Genomic DNA, 17,577 nt, shown 5'->3' with positions numbered 1-17,577 from the left:
ATGGGCCCTCTTCCTGCCTCTTCCTACATAACCCGCAGCATTTTGGGCTATTGCGGTAAGTGGAAGATGGCAAATGGGGAATTTCTGATGCTTCAGAATTAGCTTTAAAATTCTGTGATTACAAGGAAAGTTGTTAGATGTGCCTGGTGTTTCTGGGAGGGGAATCCTCCCTGGCATCCAAATGCCTGCAAGCACAAAATTTAATTACCCCATATTATTACGCCTACTCATCAGCTATTGGCCACGGAGCCAGCCTTTCAAGTGATACAGAACCAAGTCAAGTACTTTGTCCCCCCAGAGAGCTGGTCAATAAATAAGGTGCAAGGTCATTCTTATTACCCATTTTTTCCACTAGCAATTAAGTAAGGGCTTTCAAGCTCAGCCCTCTTCCTCTTTTCTGTTCCTTACTGAGAGGTCGGTAACAGAGACAGACAGGGAAGGTTCTGGCTTCACTGGTCACTGATCTGTATTATAGGAATCAGCAGGCAGGCCAGAGGTCAACCACACAAACCCAACAAGAAAATGCCTATTCTGTAGCACACATCAGCTGCCTGAAGTCAGTCATCCTGCTCAAAGGGACATGATGGAAAAGGTCAAGTCTGAAAATCAGCAGTTTCACTGGACAATAAAGTCAAAATGTGAAGAGATCTTGCCATGCTGAAAATCTAGCACGGTCTAAATGAAAACATTATTATGCATATTCTGTGTAGAATGTGGATTACACTCTATAGAAACTGAATCAGTCCATACTTCTCTGGACACTTAAGCTTTTAAATATCTTTATGACTGGCCATAGTTGACTTCAGGATTTTGCATTTCACATTCGCCTGAAAGAAGTGCAAAGCACTGATGTCAGGACTGGTTTGCAGAGATAATATGCCTCTAGAATAGCTTTGATTCCAAGAATCACACTATTACAGAAAAACAGAAGGATCTGGTCTTTTTCGTTTCCTTTTCTCTTTCTTCAATTTTTTTACCTTTTTTTTTTTTCTTTCTTTTCTTGCCTTTTAGAAGTATCAAGGCTTGGCTTTTATCAGGGCAATGTGCATTTGGCATCACATATACAATACCTTTGGAAAGCATCTGGCATACTGGCTAATGTATATGCTGAGATGTGCATGTAGGAGCCATGGGTTTTGCTATTTCTGTGGTGGGACGTTTTTACTGTAGTGATTCCAGTAATGTGTTTACAACATTTGTACTTGTTATTCTAATCAATTTTATTCGGTTCCGAGTTTGTTGGTCCATGGCAATTGTCTGTCCAACTCTGATTTTGCTGGGCTGAAGACACAGAAAGAACCTTCTGGAAAATTGTCTTTCAGTGAATTATAATTTTCTCCTAAAGACTGCTTATTTAACGACAAGTGTCAGTACCAAATGGCATATGAAAATAGGGGCCCAACACTAAGAAGTAAGGATTATTTTCATGTTGTATTAAGTTGGTATGCTGTGTTCCTCAAAGACACATCTCCCCCTTACAATTACCCTTGTTCCCTGGGGTTCTTCCTTAGGCAGAACTCAAGAGTAAATGTGAGTAAATGCCTCTGTCAAGATATCTTCGGTGTTGTGAATGAGTGCTAGCTCTAGAAGAGCAGATATGTATCAGTTTGTGGATTTTCTGCAATAATAATTTACAAGTTGACTTTTTCTTTTATTGTATATGCCTAAGAATTGATATTAGAAGTATTACAGAAATGTTTATGCAATGTTACTGAACTTGTGGTAGGATAGGAGTCCAGGATTTCAGACCATATGACAACAATGTAATTTATCTTTTTCATGTACTGCATAGGTTGATGATGGGATTACCCAGTATCATCTCCTCAACATGAAGCGGTTGGCATAACTGTGATGACTTGGAAAAAGTGTTGCTTCCCTAAGAAAAGTTGCTGTGGATGAAGATGAAGTGGGTGAGATCAGCTGCATGCACAGACTGCAGGTGTAAGTGATGATCCTGTTTGAGATACTCAGAACAAGATTTAGCTCCTGATGATGTAGGAGAAAACAGCAGAGGAATAAAATACAAGCTGCAATTAGGACTTACATGCCTTCACAGTATGCTTGCACTCTGAATACTCTGCAGTTTTGATTATGCCATCTCAGGCTGTAATAGAAAACAGACAATTGAACATTGTGAACATAAGGAAGGTGAACATAACCATGGAATCAAAACCACGGCATGAACTGAAAAGTTATGAGTAATGCACAGACAACAAAGAAGGAAAGAAACCGAACAACTGTTTCTAACAATAAAACAAATGAAAGGTTCAAAATGGAGTTACTAGGTAAGCAGGTTTAAAACAATGAACGACATCCCCCACATCCCCTCTTCTTTTCTCACTGTTCAGGGCCATTTTAGAGGCCAAAGTACAGACAAATTAGGACTAAGGCAAATTTATGGAGAGTAGGGTCTACAGTTCACCTGATTCAACTAAAACAGATTGCTGGATGCTGTGTAAGTTACCTTAAAGCAAAAACATACCGTGTAAGCCTTTTGTTTATGTATTTCCCTATCCTTCTACAACTATTTATAGTCAAACAGAAGATTACAGATCAGATTGGCTTGTTATTTGACTTGTAATTGCATCTTACATTTTCATGTAACATAAAAATCCATAAAATAAACCAGAACAAGGTTCAAACATTACCTCCAAGTTGGATTAGTCAATTTTCATTCATCTGTTATTTCAACAAGGTGACTTGTTGAGGGAAATACAAAGCAAAGTTGAGAACTGTGGGTTATAGGATTGCTCGAAACCTGTTGATTTTGTCATGGCAAAACACTGAGATAAATGGAATATTGTGCTCTCCAGTTGCCAGTGCAACTAGACTTTTATTTTTATAATGATTAACACAGCAAAAAAGAATTGCTTCACAGCTGGATTAAACAGCAAAGCATCTGATACTGAAGTGAATAGCCTTTACAACTGAATATATGCAACACTGGCATTTAAAAGGAACTAAATACGTATTGGGTTTATTTCCAAGAACTTCACAGTAACATTTACCATGCCAACATATGAAAAATAAAGCAATGCATTAGCTTGATTAATATTACCAAATCTTGATTTTCTTATCCTCTTCATTTCCACCATTTATCAAAACTCTTTTGTTTGTTTGTTTCAAAATACAGAAGGTCATCAGGAACAAGAAGTCACAGATTTTCTTGTATAGATGGATACTGCAGGGATGTCAGGAAGGACATGAGAGAATGCAAAAAACAGGATTCAAAAGGGTATGAAAACCCTTAGTATCACTTGGATATGGCCAAACATTAATTTACTGACAGGAATGGAGAATCCATAGGCCAAACCTTTAGGTAGTGGCATACAGAAGTGTGAAGAGCCTGAGAAACAGTATTGCCTAGGTGGCTAAGGCAAAGCTTTTGCATCTCAGAGGGCTATTCTGGAAACCCAGACAAATCTCTCAGCTTTGTATTTGTTTATTATCAAACCACAAAGCAGTAACAGACAAATTACAATCCTCTGGCTAACAAACAAAAATAAATAAATATTACCAATAAAACAAATACATCACTCACCCATCTCTACAGATGACAAGTACAAAGCCAATAAATATCACTATTCTAAATCAGATGTTACTGGCTGCCCTATTGAAGGTAAGTATTGCATATGGTAAAAGGGTTTTTTTTAGAAACACCCGCATGTTACTAAAATCTACCTGAAGTTCAAAATGCCTTACTGAACATATCAGAAAATATACATACACTTCCATGCCAGGCTTTCATATCTTCTCCTAAATTCCTCCTCCTTTCAGACCTCAACTCCTTAATGTGTTGGACCAACAAACCTCTATAAAATGCACAAACTCATACTGGTGATGCAGATAAAGTATTCCACTATGTCATATATGTGTATATGTATTATATATATAGTATACAAACTTAAAGTTTCATTCAAAAGGTACAATTTAATATTTAAAGCTACATCAACAACAGTTCACACCAGGAGGGTTCCCAACTCTTACTAATCACTTTGAGCTTCTCTTTACATTCATCTGTCTTAACTCTTCTGTTCTCAAGAGACAGAGTTCCTGTTAAGCTCAGCCTTGCATAAACTGAGAAGTAGAGAAATAAATCCATTCAGTTAAAATCATACTCCTGACATTCCTAAACATTCAGGATTTGTGCAGGGTCTTCCTGGGATGTGGGATTTATCTGCTTAGTATCAGATTAACAGGAGCTGTCCAAAATGAGCCTAGTTCTGACCAGTAATAACCAAGATTACAGACTGCAAAACAAAAGGCCACCAGTATTTTAGCAAAAATTCTGAGAGGTGAACTTGGTTAAAAAAATCTCTTCCTCTTTATTGCACATACATCTGAGAAGAGTCGCCTCTCTCTGCAAAGACAGAAAAATGCAGTGCTTTAGCGCAGACTGTTACATGTACTATTTCCAAGTCATTTCTCCTTTCACCTGTGACTGCAGCCTGGAAAATTACAAAAAGCCTGCATGGTAAGAATAACACCTCTAAATAGAGAAAAAACCCTGCTCTTCATCCAATGCTTCAATATTATGTTGTGCCCTAAAAAGAACGTATTTACTAATGTTTAAAATGTTGTTTTCTAAGACAAGGAAAGAGGATGAAATGAAAAAAAATTTCTCTTAAATCAAACAAAAAGTCTGACCATGTTCCTTCACTCTCATCTCAGGGGGGAGCATGCGTAAGTTCATTAACAGAAGGAAAAGGTATTAAACTAAGATTAATAAACCCAAAGCTGTGTGCTGAAAGAGACCAGGTCAAAGAAAATTCTGTTGAAAATTTCTGGGTTTGTAGAGAAAGCAAATCTGGGGGTTGCTGTTTTAGATGATTAAAAATACCACAAAACGTTATTTTCAGAAATGGTAAGATTCTGTATAAGCGGACCATCCTCACCATGTGGCTAACAGTCCTGCTGGTCCTTCCTGGAGCACTAACTGAAGATATTATTGCCTTTCAACTTTTCATTTACTTCAGTTTCTAGCTCTGTAAGAAGCAGAGAATGGCAGCAGCCTGACAAAGCTGGGTACTCACTGAACTTTCTGAAGGGATATTTTCTTTCATGCCACAGTAATACCTCTTACTCTCTATGGTCTGTCAGTCTCAATTTCACTAGAGAACTGTTTGGCAGTGAGATGAAGCTGCTGGTACGCCGAAGCCTTGCAGGTCCTCCTCAGAGTACCAGACACGCTTCTCTGAAGGCAGTGAGTAACTTTAATGCACAGACTGCACTCAGCTTCTATACTAAAAGCATATGCTCCTGCTGAAGCAGTGCTCTTGGTCAACCCACACCCCAAACTATGCTCAAATCTTTCAGCACAGAAGTTGCACATAGGAAATCAGTGCATCTAAGAAAAGATGCCCAAAGGGTCAATGCCTCATGAGGCCACCGTCAGGTCTGCTGTGTACTTCAAACAGGTGATGCCACTGACAGCAATCGAGTAAGGACACTATGGCTGTTCCCTCCGAATAGCTGATTAGGACAGGTAACTTTGCCACAGCATGTCAGGGCTAAGTCCTCCTGTTGGACATCTTTGGGTCAAATGAAGTCCAAATTCCAACACAACCAATTGCAGTCCTTGTGACATGCGTATGCCATACATCTCCTCTGTAAGGAAATGAGCTGTGGAAGCAAAAAGTGATGCCTGCTTCTGGAGGTCTAGAGCAAGAGCTTTGTACTCCTTAGAAGTTCTGGATTTCACCTGGATCCGCAGTACGTAAAAAGATCTAGCTGGGGTATTTTTGTCCAAACTCCAGATGTAGCAGCTACTTTTTGGGTTTTTCCAGGATGTTCAGGAATTTCCCTCGAGTCATTTCTCTAGCTGAAATTACAAGGGAAGAAAAAGAGATTAGTATTTTTTAAAAAAGCCAGGAAACCCAAACAATCCCATAATTTACAGACGTTAACCAGAGGATATGAAATTCCTTTATATTTGTGCTTACACCAATAGTAAGAATAATTTTATTTATTTATTTATTTATAAGGGGGAAAATAAATAAAACTGCATTCCAGCTTGAATTCCTGACATCCTAGAATTCCAGGCAAGGCCTGGTATTTTCTAAATTCAGCAATAATTCCCACAGGCTGTCTCATTACATGCAATCTACACTTGGTATTCCTACTGCGTTATGCTCTCGCAGCATCTCCTTTTCTCTGTACTATCCATCTCTGAATGGTGTAATCCAGATTTCCATCACTCTATCTCAGCGCAATTGTTCCTGGATGTTATAATCTGTCAGAGATTATGGAACTCTCTCCATTTCAGGATTATCGGTCCCTGGTTGCTATGATCTTCAACAGAAATTAGACAGCATTTCCTCTCTCTCTGTAGTGTCAGTCCCTGGATGCTGTAATATAATGGGGTTTATATTCCTTCAGTGCAGTTCATCTATGGATGGCGTAATAAAGTAAAGTTTATAGAGCTTTGGTCTCCTCTCTCTCTCTGCATTGTCAGTCCTTCGATGTTTAATACAGCAAGGCAAGGTTTATATGTCTCGCTCTCACTCCTGGCACCATCAATCTCTGGTAGCTGCATTACAGCAGGGTTTACACAGCCACTTTTCTGCACATTTCTGACTTGTGAGCCCATAAGCTCACAAGCTGGCAAAGCAACCCTAATACTATCTTTGTCTTGCAATAACAATATAATGTATCAAAGACTACACAAGTAGCAACTGAGTCCTGGAGAAAGACAATCTTCCCAGTGGCATTTCCCTTCATTTCTTTTAAATAAAGGTGTAAGCTTTGTGTCAGACAGGCATCAAAACATGGAGGTTTTATTCACAGGATTGATGAAAGCATGCATGTTGCCAACACCTAGAGAGACTCTGGAAGGAGATGGGAATTAATTTTCTGTTTTATCCATTCAAATTCCTGACCTCTCTACTGAAAGGAACAACAGAAATGACAATTAGCATAAAAACTGTAGGTGGGTTTGGTGCTGACGTTGGATTTTCTTTTGACATTACTAATTATCTGTTAGAACAGAACTAAAATGTAATAAAAAAGCTCAGCTTAAAATATTCACTACGGACCCTCAAGTAAAGGCATTTTGTTATTCTTTACCTGAAGGTTAGAATTTGTGCCTTAAAGCTCTCCTTTAAATTATTACATTTTAATTCACCTGCCCCAAATTGCATCACAAGGTATTGCCATCAACCAGATCCCTATAAAACAATTAATGGTATTATGAACTGTCTGGTACATACTGATATTCATAGCTTCAAAGTCCACTTCCATGAGTGGAACATGGTTCAGACTAGCTGCAGATTCAAGCAGATCACTGCATTATTTGCTTGGTTCATCCCTCCAGCTGTGAATTATATCATCTGGGATCCATCCCCAACTCTGCTTCTGATTTACAGTGTGAACTACCACAGAAGTACTCATTTGTACCTCTACTTCCCCATCCACAAGATGATAGCTTTTATCTTTCAAGTGCTACTGAAGTAACACATGAATAGAAGGTGCTGCAGAAGGGCAGAGTGGATTGTTATTTTGCCAGGAACTAAATTGTTATGCACAAAGGACAAGATTAAATAAAAATGAAAGTTTTCAAAAATCTCAGCTAGGAATGGATTTTCAGCACCAGTTCTTTGACCATCAACAGTGCATGGCTTTAAAACACTCTTAACAGGGAAAGCACAAAGCCAAACTGCAGTTGATGGAGTGGAAAGTTTTCCTGAGTACAAGTCCCATATAGGAGATATACAAACGGATGACAATTCTGTTCCCCCAAAGAGGGCTGCACCCTATAAATCAGGCAGAGAGCACAGACTCCTTCTGTGCGCTGGGTGAAATTACTGTGGGTTGGGGGTTGCTCCAGAGCACGTGCCCTCCTGTTCACTTGTCACTGGAGATGTTAACGTTTCTGATTAATTCACAGACCTCTCATTTTATTCTTCATTCCTTTATCCTTGCTATCCCGTTCTGCTGCAGCTTAAAGATTCTTACCGACCTGCTACAATAATCACCACCCGCTTCTCCCCCCAACCTGGTGAAATTGTTTAGTGATGCCAACCGCGCTTTTAATTTGCAAGACATCAGACACAGAGGTAATTTATACCAACATCTGTTCATTTCTGACTTCTGAAACAAACTCGCACATGCTGCTACAAAATCCCATTAGGAGCAGAAGACAGCCTTCTGCTATTCTATATTCCTCTTCTCACACACTCAGGCTTGCATCGGAGCTTTATTTTTAAAGATATGATGCCAAACTGAAAAAACAGGACCTTACATCGTTGTATATGTATGAAAATGGCCAGGAAATAACATCCTCTTAGCACACACACAAAAACACCCACATCCAAACTAAGGGCGAAACTTGCCCTAGTTTACAACCATTAACAATCTTGTTTTCCCTGCTTCAGCTGCTTCTCTTATCTGCCCAAGAACCACAGTTCAATGTATTCCTGGTAACAGGACAAATATATATTGCATGGTACTGCGTTCAAATGCCTCAGCTATTCCTTCCCCTTTGTTCCTCTTTAATCTGCACTGGAGTATGATTAGAGCTTGGGTTTTGAGCAGAAAAGACTGATATTAAACTGACTCCTCTGTTCAGTATCGCTTCTGATAAATGAATTCTTAATAAGGGGAGTATCATTTCCAGTGGGGCCTTTTGGAGCTTCCTGGAGTGAGGGAAGAGCTTGTGAATGAAGAAACCATCACCCACATTCTAAATATGATTGCTGTCTAAGAAAGATGGTAAAACCTGTCTTAAGCAACTACCCAAGGGACCAGCAGAAGCCAGTTGCATAGTAGAGAGAGGTGGATTTTTTTAATTAAAAGGTTGGACAAAACTATAGTGAAAACCTTAGGGATTTTTTCTTTACAATGGTTGCTTAAACCACAGGCTTCAAGTGAAGAGAGAGCTCGAGTGCAGGTTTCATTGTACCAGCAACAGACACTACAGAGGCTGTGCAGCATGAAACAGAAACATGAATCTCCATGTCAAGTCGCGATTTACAACCTTGCCTATGCTGTGCATCTACTACAATAGAAAAATCAACAATGGCTACGATTGCAATAGCTTGGATACAAATTAATCTCACCTATATGGGAGGAGGAAGAGGATACTGAAGACCATAGGAAAAAACACTTTAAGATGTTATCAGCACTGGTTTCAATAGAAGTTGAGTGCTTGAATAGACTCTTTCGGAGAAATGTATTGAGAATGGTATCGGCTAATATAATTAACAGAAAATGCCGTGCTGTGTGAATTAAGTTTGCTGCCTGGCAAGATCTGCCAAGCAGGTCTCAAGAACAGGTACTGGTTAGGAACGGCTGGGCCTGAACAGAGAAGACATTTCTACTTGATAGGGGAGCAGAATAAGGTTTAATATAATCTCCTCTTTAGAACTTCAATCTCTCAATCCTGCATTTAGCCTTGTTGCCTGGGGCTCCTTTTCTACTAGAATTGTCCCCAAGCTGCCTCTCCACAGTAAATTTTGTGGTTGCTGGTTGAAAAGATTCAGTAGTACAGATTGATTTCCTACAAGTGAGGAGATGAGGGATTACCAAAAGCAGTCCTGGTTAACAAGATTGGGTGCAGAATCTCCTGCTAGAGCAGCCCACTCTGCCAGTGCTTTGCATCCTTTCAGTATGACATATGGGTTTCATTACACAAAGATTTTCCTGATTTTAACTTGGAGGCGATTACATTGGAAACTCAGAGCTATCTTTACATCTGTAGCAATTTAAAGGTTAAGTAACTTTTAATCAAATGACAAAGACTCATAATGTTTTTTCCTCAACTGAAAATGAAAACTGCTGTTCCGGATATACCTTCCAGTGACAATTTAATTAGAAAAAACCACTACAGTAGAGATTGGGGTCCAGCCTGATTGCTCCCCATAAAAAGCCTTCTCACACATATGACAGCACAGGACAAACTGTATCATAAGGCCAGGAAATAATGGAAGGATTTACTGCTAGAAAACCAACAAGGAAAAGAGTGATTTACACTTATATAATCAACTTTCATCTAGGAGAATCCCTAAGCAACACACATATGTACACACTTTTTTAACAGAATATACACTTAAATGCAAAAGTGGAACACACTTGGTGATAAAGTCTATGTAAAACATCTATGTAACAAACTGTATTTATCACACATTCATCATGAACATTATACCTTCATTACTTGCTACTTTTAGTCTTATTTAAAAATCTCAAAACAAAGCCTGTGAGCATCTTCAAATCACAGATATTTTAAAATTAATTCATATACTAAAGAGGCATTTCTCTGCCCCCCCTCCATGATGTACATCTTACAGGACAGATCTGACTGTGCTTCTCTGACCTAAAAACGCAGCCTTGCTGAAATCTCAGAAAGTCTTGCTACTAAAAATTCTAGAAATAAAATTAATGCTGTGGGAACAGAACATGTTTTTACCCCTGAAATGTTTTGTAGTATCACACATTGAATGCCACATTCTTGTCTAAACAAAGGTTATTTCAGGCACTTTGTTAGCTTATTATTTAGTTGTATTTACAGTAACTGAAGTACTTGTTTTTCAGCATGTAAGGATTCCACTCTCAAACTACTGCAGTGTCGCAGGACTATACAGAAAACAAAACCAAAGGGGTTTATTTCTGAAGAACTGTAAATGGAAATTACCAGTTCAGGGCAAAGAACATGACTTACAGAGACAGCAGAACACTCCTCTGGTTTTTAACCCTTCTACCACAACGGTCTGTGCATCAGAAATTATTTCTTTTGCTCTGGCATGCAATGCAATAAGATGACACAACCATTCTTTTTCTTAGTTGGTAGGCCATAAGAAAGTCCTAGAGGAATCTGCTTGAGTAACTGCAGGAGTCCTGCTTGACTGGACTTGTGAAAGCCAGTGGCAGAGCCACATCTTTTGGCTGAGCTCAACTGATACTGCATTTGGAAGGGAAATTAAAAACAACCAACCAGTCATGGGGTACGGGGATTGAAGGCAAAACCACATTCTAAAATAAGAAAAAATATTTAAGATTGACATTATTACTAAACAGCCTTTAAAGAAAAAAGAGGTTTATATCAGACAAGACCAACAGAGTATTATTACCTAGCCACCATAATCTGGACTTCTATCAGAAAGAGAGATCTGCATGGACCACATACTATCTTGAGACCAGACCTCCAAAATCCTACCACCAGCTGAATACCTGCTGGCACCAGTTGCTTCTCTTCCTTCATAAAAAGAGCTCCAATTACTCTGCTAACTCCATACTTCCTTAACACACTTGTCAAATGAACTGCTACTTGATGACTGTGGGCCTTTGACAAGTACTTATCAGTGAAAGCTACAACAAGCCCAATTTCATAAAGAACTGGAACTGCCATCTCAGGAGAGCAGTGGTTAGCAAAAGCAATGTCAGTTACCCTTACTGAAGGTGGAACTGGCACATGCAGATACTCAAACCCATGCTTCAGAAACTACTACATTTACAGTGAAGACCAGTATAATCACTCAGTGCTCCTGAAACACATTTTTCAGGTAAGACAGCAGAATCAGCATAAAACTCCAGGTGGAATAAGCTTGCATTACCATGGCATCTCTCAATAATCAATATCAAAGCACCTGCAAAGTTTATCAAGCTTCACGGTATTCTTGAGACATACAGTGATTTAATTCCCATCTTACAGATGGGGTCACAGCCTCAGTAAGGAGTGATGTACAGATGTATGCTAAAGGAGTCAGCAACCATGCTAGAATTCAGGCTCTGAAAGATGAGCTCTGTCAAGTCCTGCTGCAGCATTTTAAAATATTACTACCACCTCTGGTACAAAAAATCACTGTCCTTCTCTTGGTGAAAGAGATGGCAGAATCTGCCCTTACTTCAGCTGTAGTTCACAGTCTGGCATGATTGGTTTTGAAATGCCAAAGAAGGTGGAGGCTTGCTCAAAGTCAGGCTGTGAATCAGAGCAGGTGAGGCACATGGGCCACTCCTTCCAGTGTGCTATGAAAACGATCATCTCTGACAGAGAGTGGTAAATAAATGACACTGACAAAGTTCTAAACCACTGAAACAGTGGTATAGAACATTCAGTGAATGTTAGCTAGAGCCTTAAGAATTGGAATCAAATACCTAATGCTTTCCTGAATCATGAAATCTACATGACATCTTTACACCTCGTTTTTCTCTACCCAGAGTAGCGCCGTTTTATCGTATTCCTGACAAGAGATCTCAAAGATAATTCAGCATTATCCAGAACGGTGATAACAGATCTGCTGCAGATTAAAACAGCCTCAAAAATGTTATTGTTGCTATCAATAAATACCAAAATTATATCCTCTCAAAAAAAAGAAACAAAAACATTTCTTCTCTGCAGAATAACCTACCTTGTTCTCTTAATCAGATTTCCCTACCTTGCAAAGCAGTACCATTCTGTTTGCATTCAGTTCCAAACAACGATGTTCACAGAGCTTTGAATGCAAAAACTACAAACAGTATTCATTCACATACAGATGGACAAAGCTAGTCAATGAAAACACTCAAAGCAAGGGGCAGTGACAGCCCTGACAACGCCCACGGAGGTACTAAGCTTCTGTTCCAGGTCATGGATATTAGGATGTGCAGGTATTTTGTCCTGAGTGGCCCTCCCCAGTTAAAGGAAACTCCTACAGTACCTCCCACTTCTAGAAGCTGCCTGCAGCCAACATCCTGAGGGGCCAAAGACCTGATCCCTTTGACCACCAAAGCAGGGAAAGAGTTACATCTTCTCTCTGTGAAGCCAATAAAACCCTCTCTTGATTATAATTTAGATAAGAGCCACTGGATTGAATAATAATGTATGAAACTCCCCTGGCTGTTTCACCTTGAGACGTCCATCACTGGGTTAAACATGATGCTAATTGCATTTGGATTGATTAATTTCTCTCACTCCTGTCTATTCGAATAATGCTTAACAAAATAATCACAGCACCCAGAGCCAAATCTTCTCCGTCAAAGGAATGAAGCCATCAGAACCAGCAGAGATGAAAGAAATGAAGATGACCCGTAATTACTGCTACGGTGATATCATTACCATATTACAGAAAATGAGTGTACGTGGGGGGAGCGGGGGCTGCGATTATTATTTATTTTTTAATGGAACCTCACATCTCAGGAATACAGATCTGACACAGTGCAGCATGCAGGAATGCAGAACTAAAACATTATTGTGCATTAAACTGCAAAATACAGTGAACGCTGGGACTCTAGATACATTGAGTGTCTTGTACTGTGAGCTGCTGTTTATTCACTTCACTATTTTTTCATTGCAATAATACTTTGTATATGACTAGCATAGAGATTTAAGATCCAAAAAGATCCTCAAGTATCTGCAACAGAACTCACCCATAGCCCTGATGCTGAAGCCATTCTCCTTTAATATCATTAAAAGTCATCTTACTTTGAACACTGGCATTCAGATTTTAAAACCACAAGACCTAACTTGATGCTAAGCAAGAACAGCTAGCAGGTGAAAAATTTTTATTCTTAAATGCCAATTCCTGTCTGAAGGCAGTTATAAATTGCATCCCCAGCCGCAGTAGATCACTTTCAACTATTCATTCTGCTGGTTCTGTGAAGGTATCAAATGTATGAAGAAGCCTGGAAGAAGCCTGGAAGAATTTAAACTAGGATTTGAAAAAAGAAAACAAAAAGCCACCAAATAAAACCAACCCAAACCCACAACCCTGACATCTAAATAGAAGGCCTTCTGCTCCCTTTATTCTCTGAAATACGCTCTCAAAGCCCCTCTCATTTGAGAAACAAATAGCTTGGCAATTGTGTAAGATCTTCAGACACCTGTGCACTGCAGTTCTAATTGTGGTTTATACAGTTCACTTCTCCCAGTGCTGCTTATGTCTGCCCCCTAGTCTCAAACCAAAGACAAAAAATCCCACACGCACAACTAGCAGCTTAAAATATTTATTCTGGAATAAAGCCAAGGTCAAATACACAAAAAGATTTCATGTGCCAAAAATGTCAAGACCCAAGACCAGGTGCTGACTCATGAAGCTAATTAAACACAGAAAAATTATGTTCCAGTGTTTTATAAGGCTTAAAGAAAGAAATTACAGCTATGCTTCCATTTAAAAGCCATATGAAAGGCAATTTCATATCAGTTTGCAATATTTTCAAGTATACCTGAAAGGGATTTTACTAGCCTAAGTTTTCACTGGAACAGCTACAGTTTGGGAGAGCTTTGACCACCAAATCCCACAGATGTTGAAGGCAAATAGTGGGATAGAAATGGCGTGAGTTTTAACAAGAAGCACTTTAAAGGGTTTTTTCCTACATGCTTGTACCAAAAGGAAGAATAACCCTTTCCTGGCCTCTCAACTCCTGTGGCAGACCAAGAGTTCTTGATGATTTAGGTTTTCTCACCACAGCTTGTCAAAGAGAAATCTTTATCAAGCAACATGGCGAAATGAGATCAAAACTGTTTGCTCAAGAACTCTTGAGCATAAAACACATGAAGAAGCTAAGTGGAGAGGTCTGCACTGAACATGTGCATGCAGCCGTGTATGAAAGGTTTCTGGAGGTGAACAGACCCTTCTCAGAAGGCATGCAGGTGAAGTGCTGCCCAAGCTCCCACAAAGCAGTGCACCATGATGTGATGCCCCTGCCTGCAGTGGGGAGCAGGTATTTATCAGCTGGGAGCAAAGCAGGTGAACCTTGAAAGTAACAAATTTTTCAAGTCTTATCAGCAGCCAAGGCACGCAGGCCATGGCAAAATCTGAGCCCAGGAGCCAATAGGAACAAAGGGATTAAGAGTTATTAGGAGTAGAGAGAATTACATATTTACAGAGCAGGTACTGGAAAATAATCGTGTAATGATTATGTAAGTCCCTATACTCCTTTTGGCTAATAATGTTTGGATACAAGCTGGATGGTTATGCAAGCCAGGGCACACAAATCCAATCAGAAGACATCAAGGCACGTTTATTGGGAGGCTTGCAGTTCCGCTTCAGGAACGATCCAGCTTCCTCCAAAAGCCAGAAACATGCCCCTGTCAGGAGGTTAGCTTGCAGCTTAAGCTGTGAAACACAACTGAATTTTTAAATTTAACTTGTGTCAACAAGCTTGATGGGAAGAACTATGTGGATGAAAGCAGCTCGTACCTCTGAACAAATATATCAAGACTACCCTTGTACGTCTTTACTTTAAATAGCAGACTAAGTTTAAAAAATGGTTTCTAATCCCAAGTTTCCTTATTGAAACATTTTTCCCATATAAATGACTGCAGCCCTTGACACGACAATGAATTACCAATATTGAAGGTCTTTATGAAAAGAAGACTCACACTTTTCATGAAGAACAGGATTATTTGATTTACACATGAAGTAAACAAAGATTCCATTAGTAAAACAATACAACATATTAAATTACACAGAGCACTCCCATAATAAAAAATCCAAGTAAAAAGCCTGTATGACTAAATACATGTAAATGATTGAAGTCTCGGTGTTCCAAGGCCAAAGTCTCAACGTTAGTTCAACCGGAACTATGGAAGAGCAGCAAAATGCAATTTGTGAAGGTTTTCTTCTGCAGCTCACAACTCCATCATTTTATTCTTTCCCCCATGTGAATCAAAGGAATTTTCTTTAATGACTACCCTTACCCCTATCCTCAACCTTCCCAGTATATCCACTGCTTGCTTCAGTCCAGCTTTTTCAGTTATACTACTGACTAGTTTCATGTGCTCTGCCCACCACAATCCTCTTGGCAACAATGCCCTGAGCTGAGAGATGTTTGTAAGTCCAGAAGAGGGTTCAGGGAATTCAAAATCATCTTTACAAACCCAGAGTTGGTCACGGAACACCTGAGGAAATGCAGTGTCTTAAAAATGCTATAGTTCTTACAGGGTCCGTTCTTATGCTATAGTCAAGTTCAAATGAATAGAGAAAAAAAATACATACTTGGAAGAGTTAAAAATCATGGGGAAGTTGTTGTTACTCACAGAAACTATCAGTGGTTATAATCTGACCTACTTGATAACAAAACTGTAATACCACTAAGGGCTCTTTGGAATAGATATTGAAGTATTAACAATGCAGGCTGTGCTACAATTATTACAATTTAGCTGCTAATGAGATCAAAGGCAACTAGGCAAAGCCCAGTTGTAAAAGCAGACGTAAAAGATGCACCAAAAAATAAAGTCTCTCAGACCCATGAAAAACTGTGAGAACATTTTTCATAAACACCCTCACACTTCCTAGTATCCATGGGTTTTGAAGAAAAGCTTAAAGACATGATTCAAATACAAGAAATACAGAGGTATGGGAGTCTCCAGAAACCTCCTGAGAGTAGCAGCCAGAAGAAACTCCAGTTTCTTGTAACACAGAAATAAAGCACACTAGTCAATTCTCATTCCTAAAAAAACCCAAGCCAAAACAAACATTATTTTTCACTCCAGAAAGTCTGAGAGCAGCCCAGTAAGCCCTAGTACTTCCAAAAATCTCTCCATGCTTATTCCCAGTCAGGAGGCCATGTCTACCATTACCTTCTTCTCATGAAAGCTTAATAAAGTGACAAAGCTATCTTAATAAACACACTAGTGTTCTTCATCCATTACTGGGATTGAAGAACAGAGGCACTGCAGCAAAGCAGATGGCAAACCATCTACAAAGGCAGCTCAGAAAGTAAAGCAGAAAGTGGTCATGGCCATGAGGAGACTCCATAGATACAGTAACTGCTGAGACTGCTCTGAAGGTTGAGGGGCATTGAAGAAACTCTGGAAACCCAGAGAACTCAGAAGACTCCATGATCCATTGACAATGGGACAATCAGACACAGTTGAAGATAGAAAGCCACAGCAGAGTAGAAGTATAAGTAAAAAGAAGATATAAGGAAAAAGGGATGAGTGAGTAAAATTTAATCTACAAGATCAAATGATATGCTATACAGTACAGTATCAGTTGAGGAAAATCATACAGAATCAGAAAACCATTCAGGTTTGAAAGGACCATGGCAGATTCCCAGTCAACCTCTGTTCAGAACAGACAGGCTGCTCAGGGCTTCAGCTTGTCAAGTCTTAAAAACATCCATGGATGGAGACTGCACAACCTCTCTTGGCAATCTTTCCAATACTTGACTGCTCCACACTGAAAAAGTTTTCTCTTGAGTCCAGTTAGAAACCTCTTTGCTTCAGTTTATGACTGTTGTCTCTTGTCCCCCCACCATGCAGCATTGCGGAGCCTGACTCCATCTTCTCAGTAACCTCCTTGCAGGTACTGGCAGGCAGCTATCAGGTCTCTGTGAAGTCATCTCCATGCCAAACAAGCCTCTGTTCACATGGCAAGTGCTCCAGCCCCCAGGCATCTTGGGGGCCCTTCACTGAACTCACTCTAGTTTACCAATGCCTTCCTCATGCTTGGGCATGGAGAACACCACTGGAGTGGTACTGCAGATGCAGCAGAGGTGGACACACACCTCCCTTGACCTACTAGCCTTGCTCCTATCAACAGATATATATGCAATCCTACATTACTTTTCCAGATATTACCTACTTGCTATATTCCTGTTCAAGACTTCAACTGCTTCCTCACCTTTAACCCTCCATGTAGCCACTGCTTTGCTTATTGTTCC

The 17,577-nt window shown here is 39.6% G+C and overlaps 1 protein-coding gene across 1 annotated transcript in view; it reads right to left on the bottom strand.

The window, feature by feature from the left end:
* Positions 1 to 2,949: 2,949 nt before the first annotated feature.
* Positions 2,950 to 17,577, bottom strand: part of LIN52 (lin-52 DREAM MuvB core complex component) — a 44,930-nt gene continuing 30,302 nt past the window's right edge. Inside the window, exon 6 of the mRNA XM_080619592.1 lies at positions 2,950 to 5,821. Within this exon, the coding sequence (XP_080475718.1) occupies positions 5,766 to 5,821 (56 nt within the window). The 3' untranslated portion in view covers positions 2,950 to 5,765. The remainder of the gene's footprint in view (positions 5,822 to 17,577) is intronic.

The sequence above is a fragment of the Psittacula echo genome, assembly GCF_963264785.1.
Source record: "Psittacula echo genome assembly, chromosome: 5".
Lineage (NCBI taxonomy): Eukaryota > Metazoa > Chordata > Aves > Psittaciformes > Psittacidae > Psittacula > Psittacula echo.
Note: the sequence above shows the minus strand (reverse complement) of the source record. Positions and strands in the feature narration are given on the sequence as shown.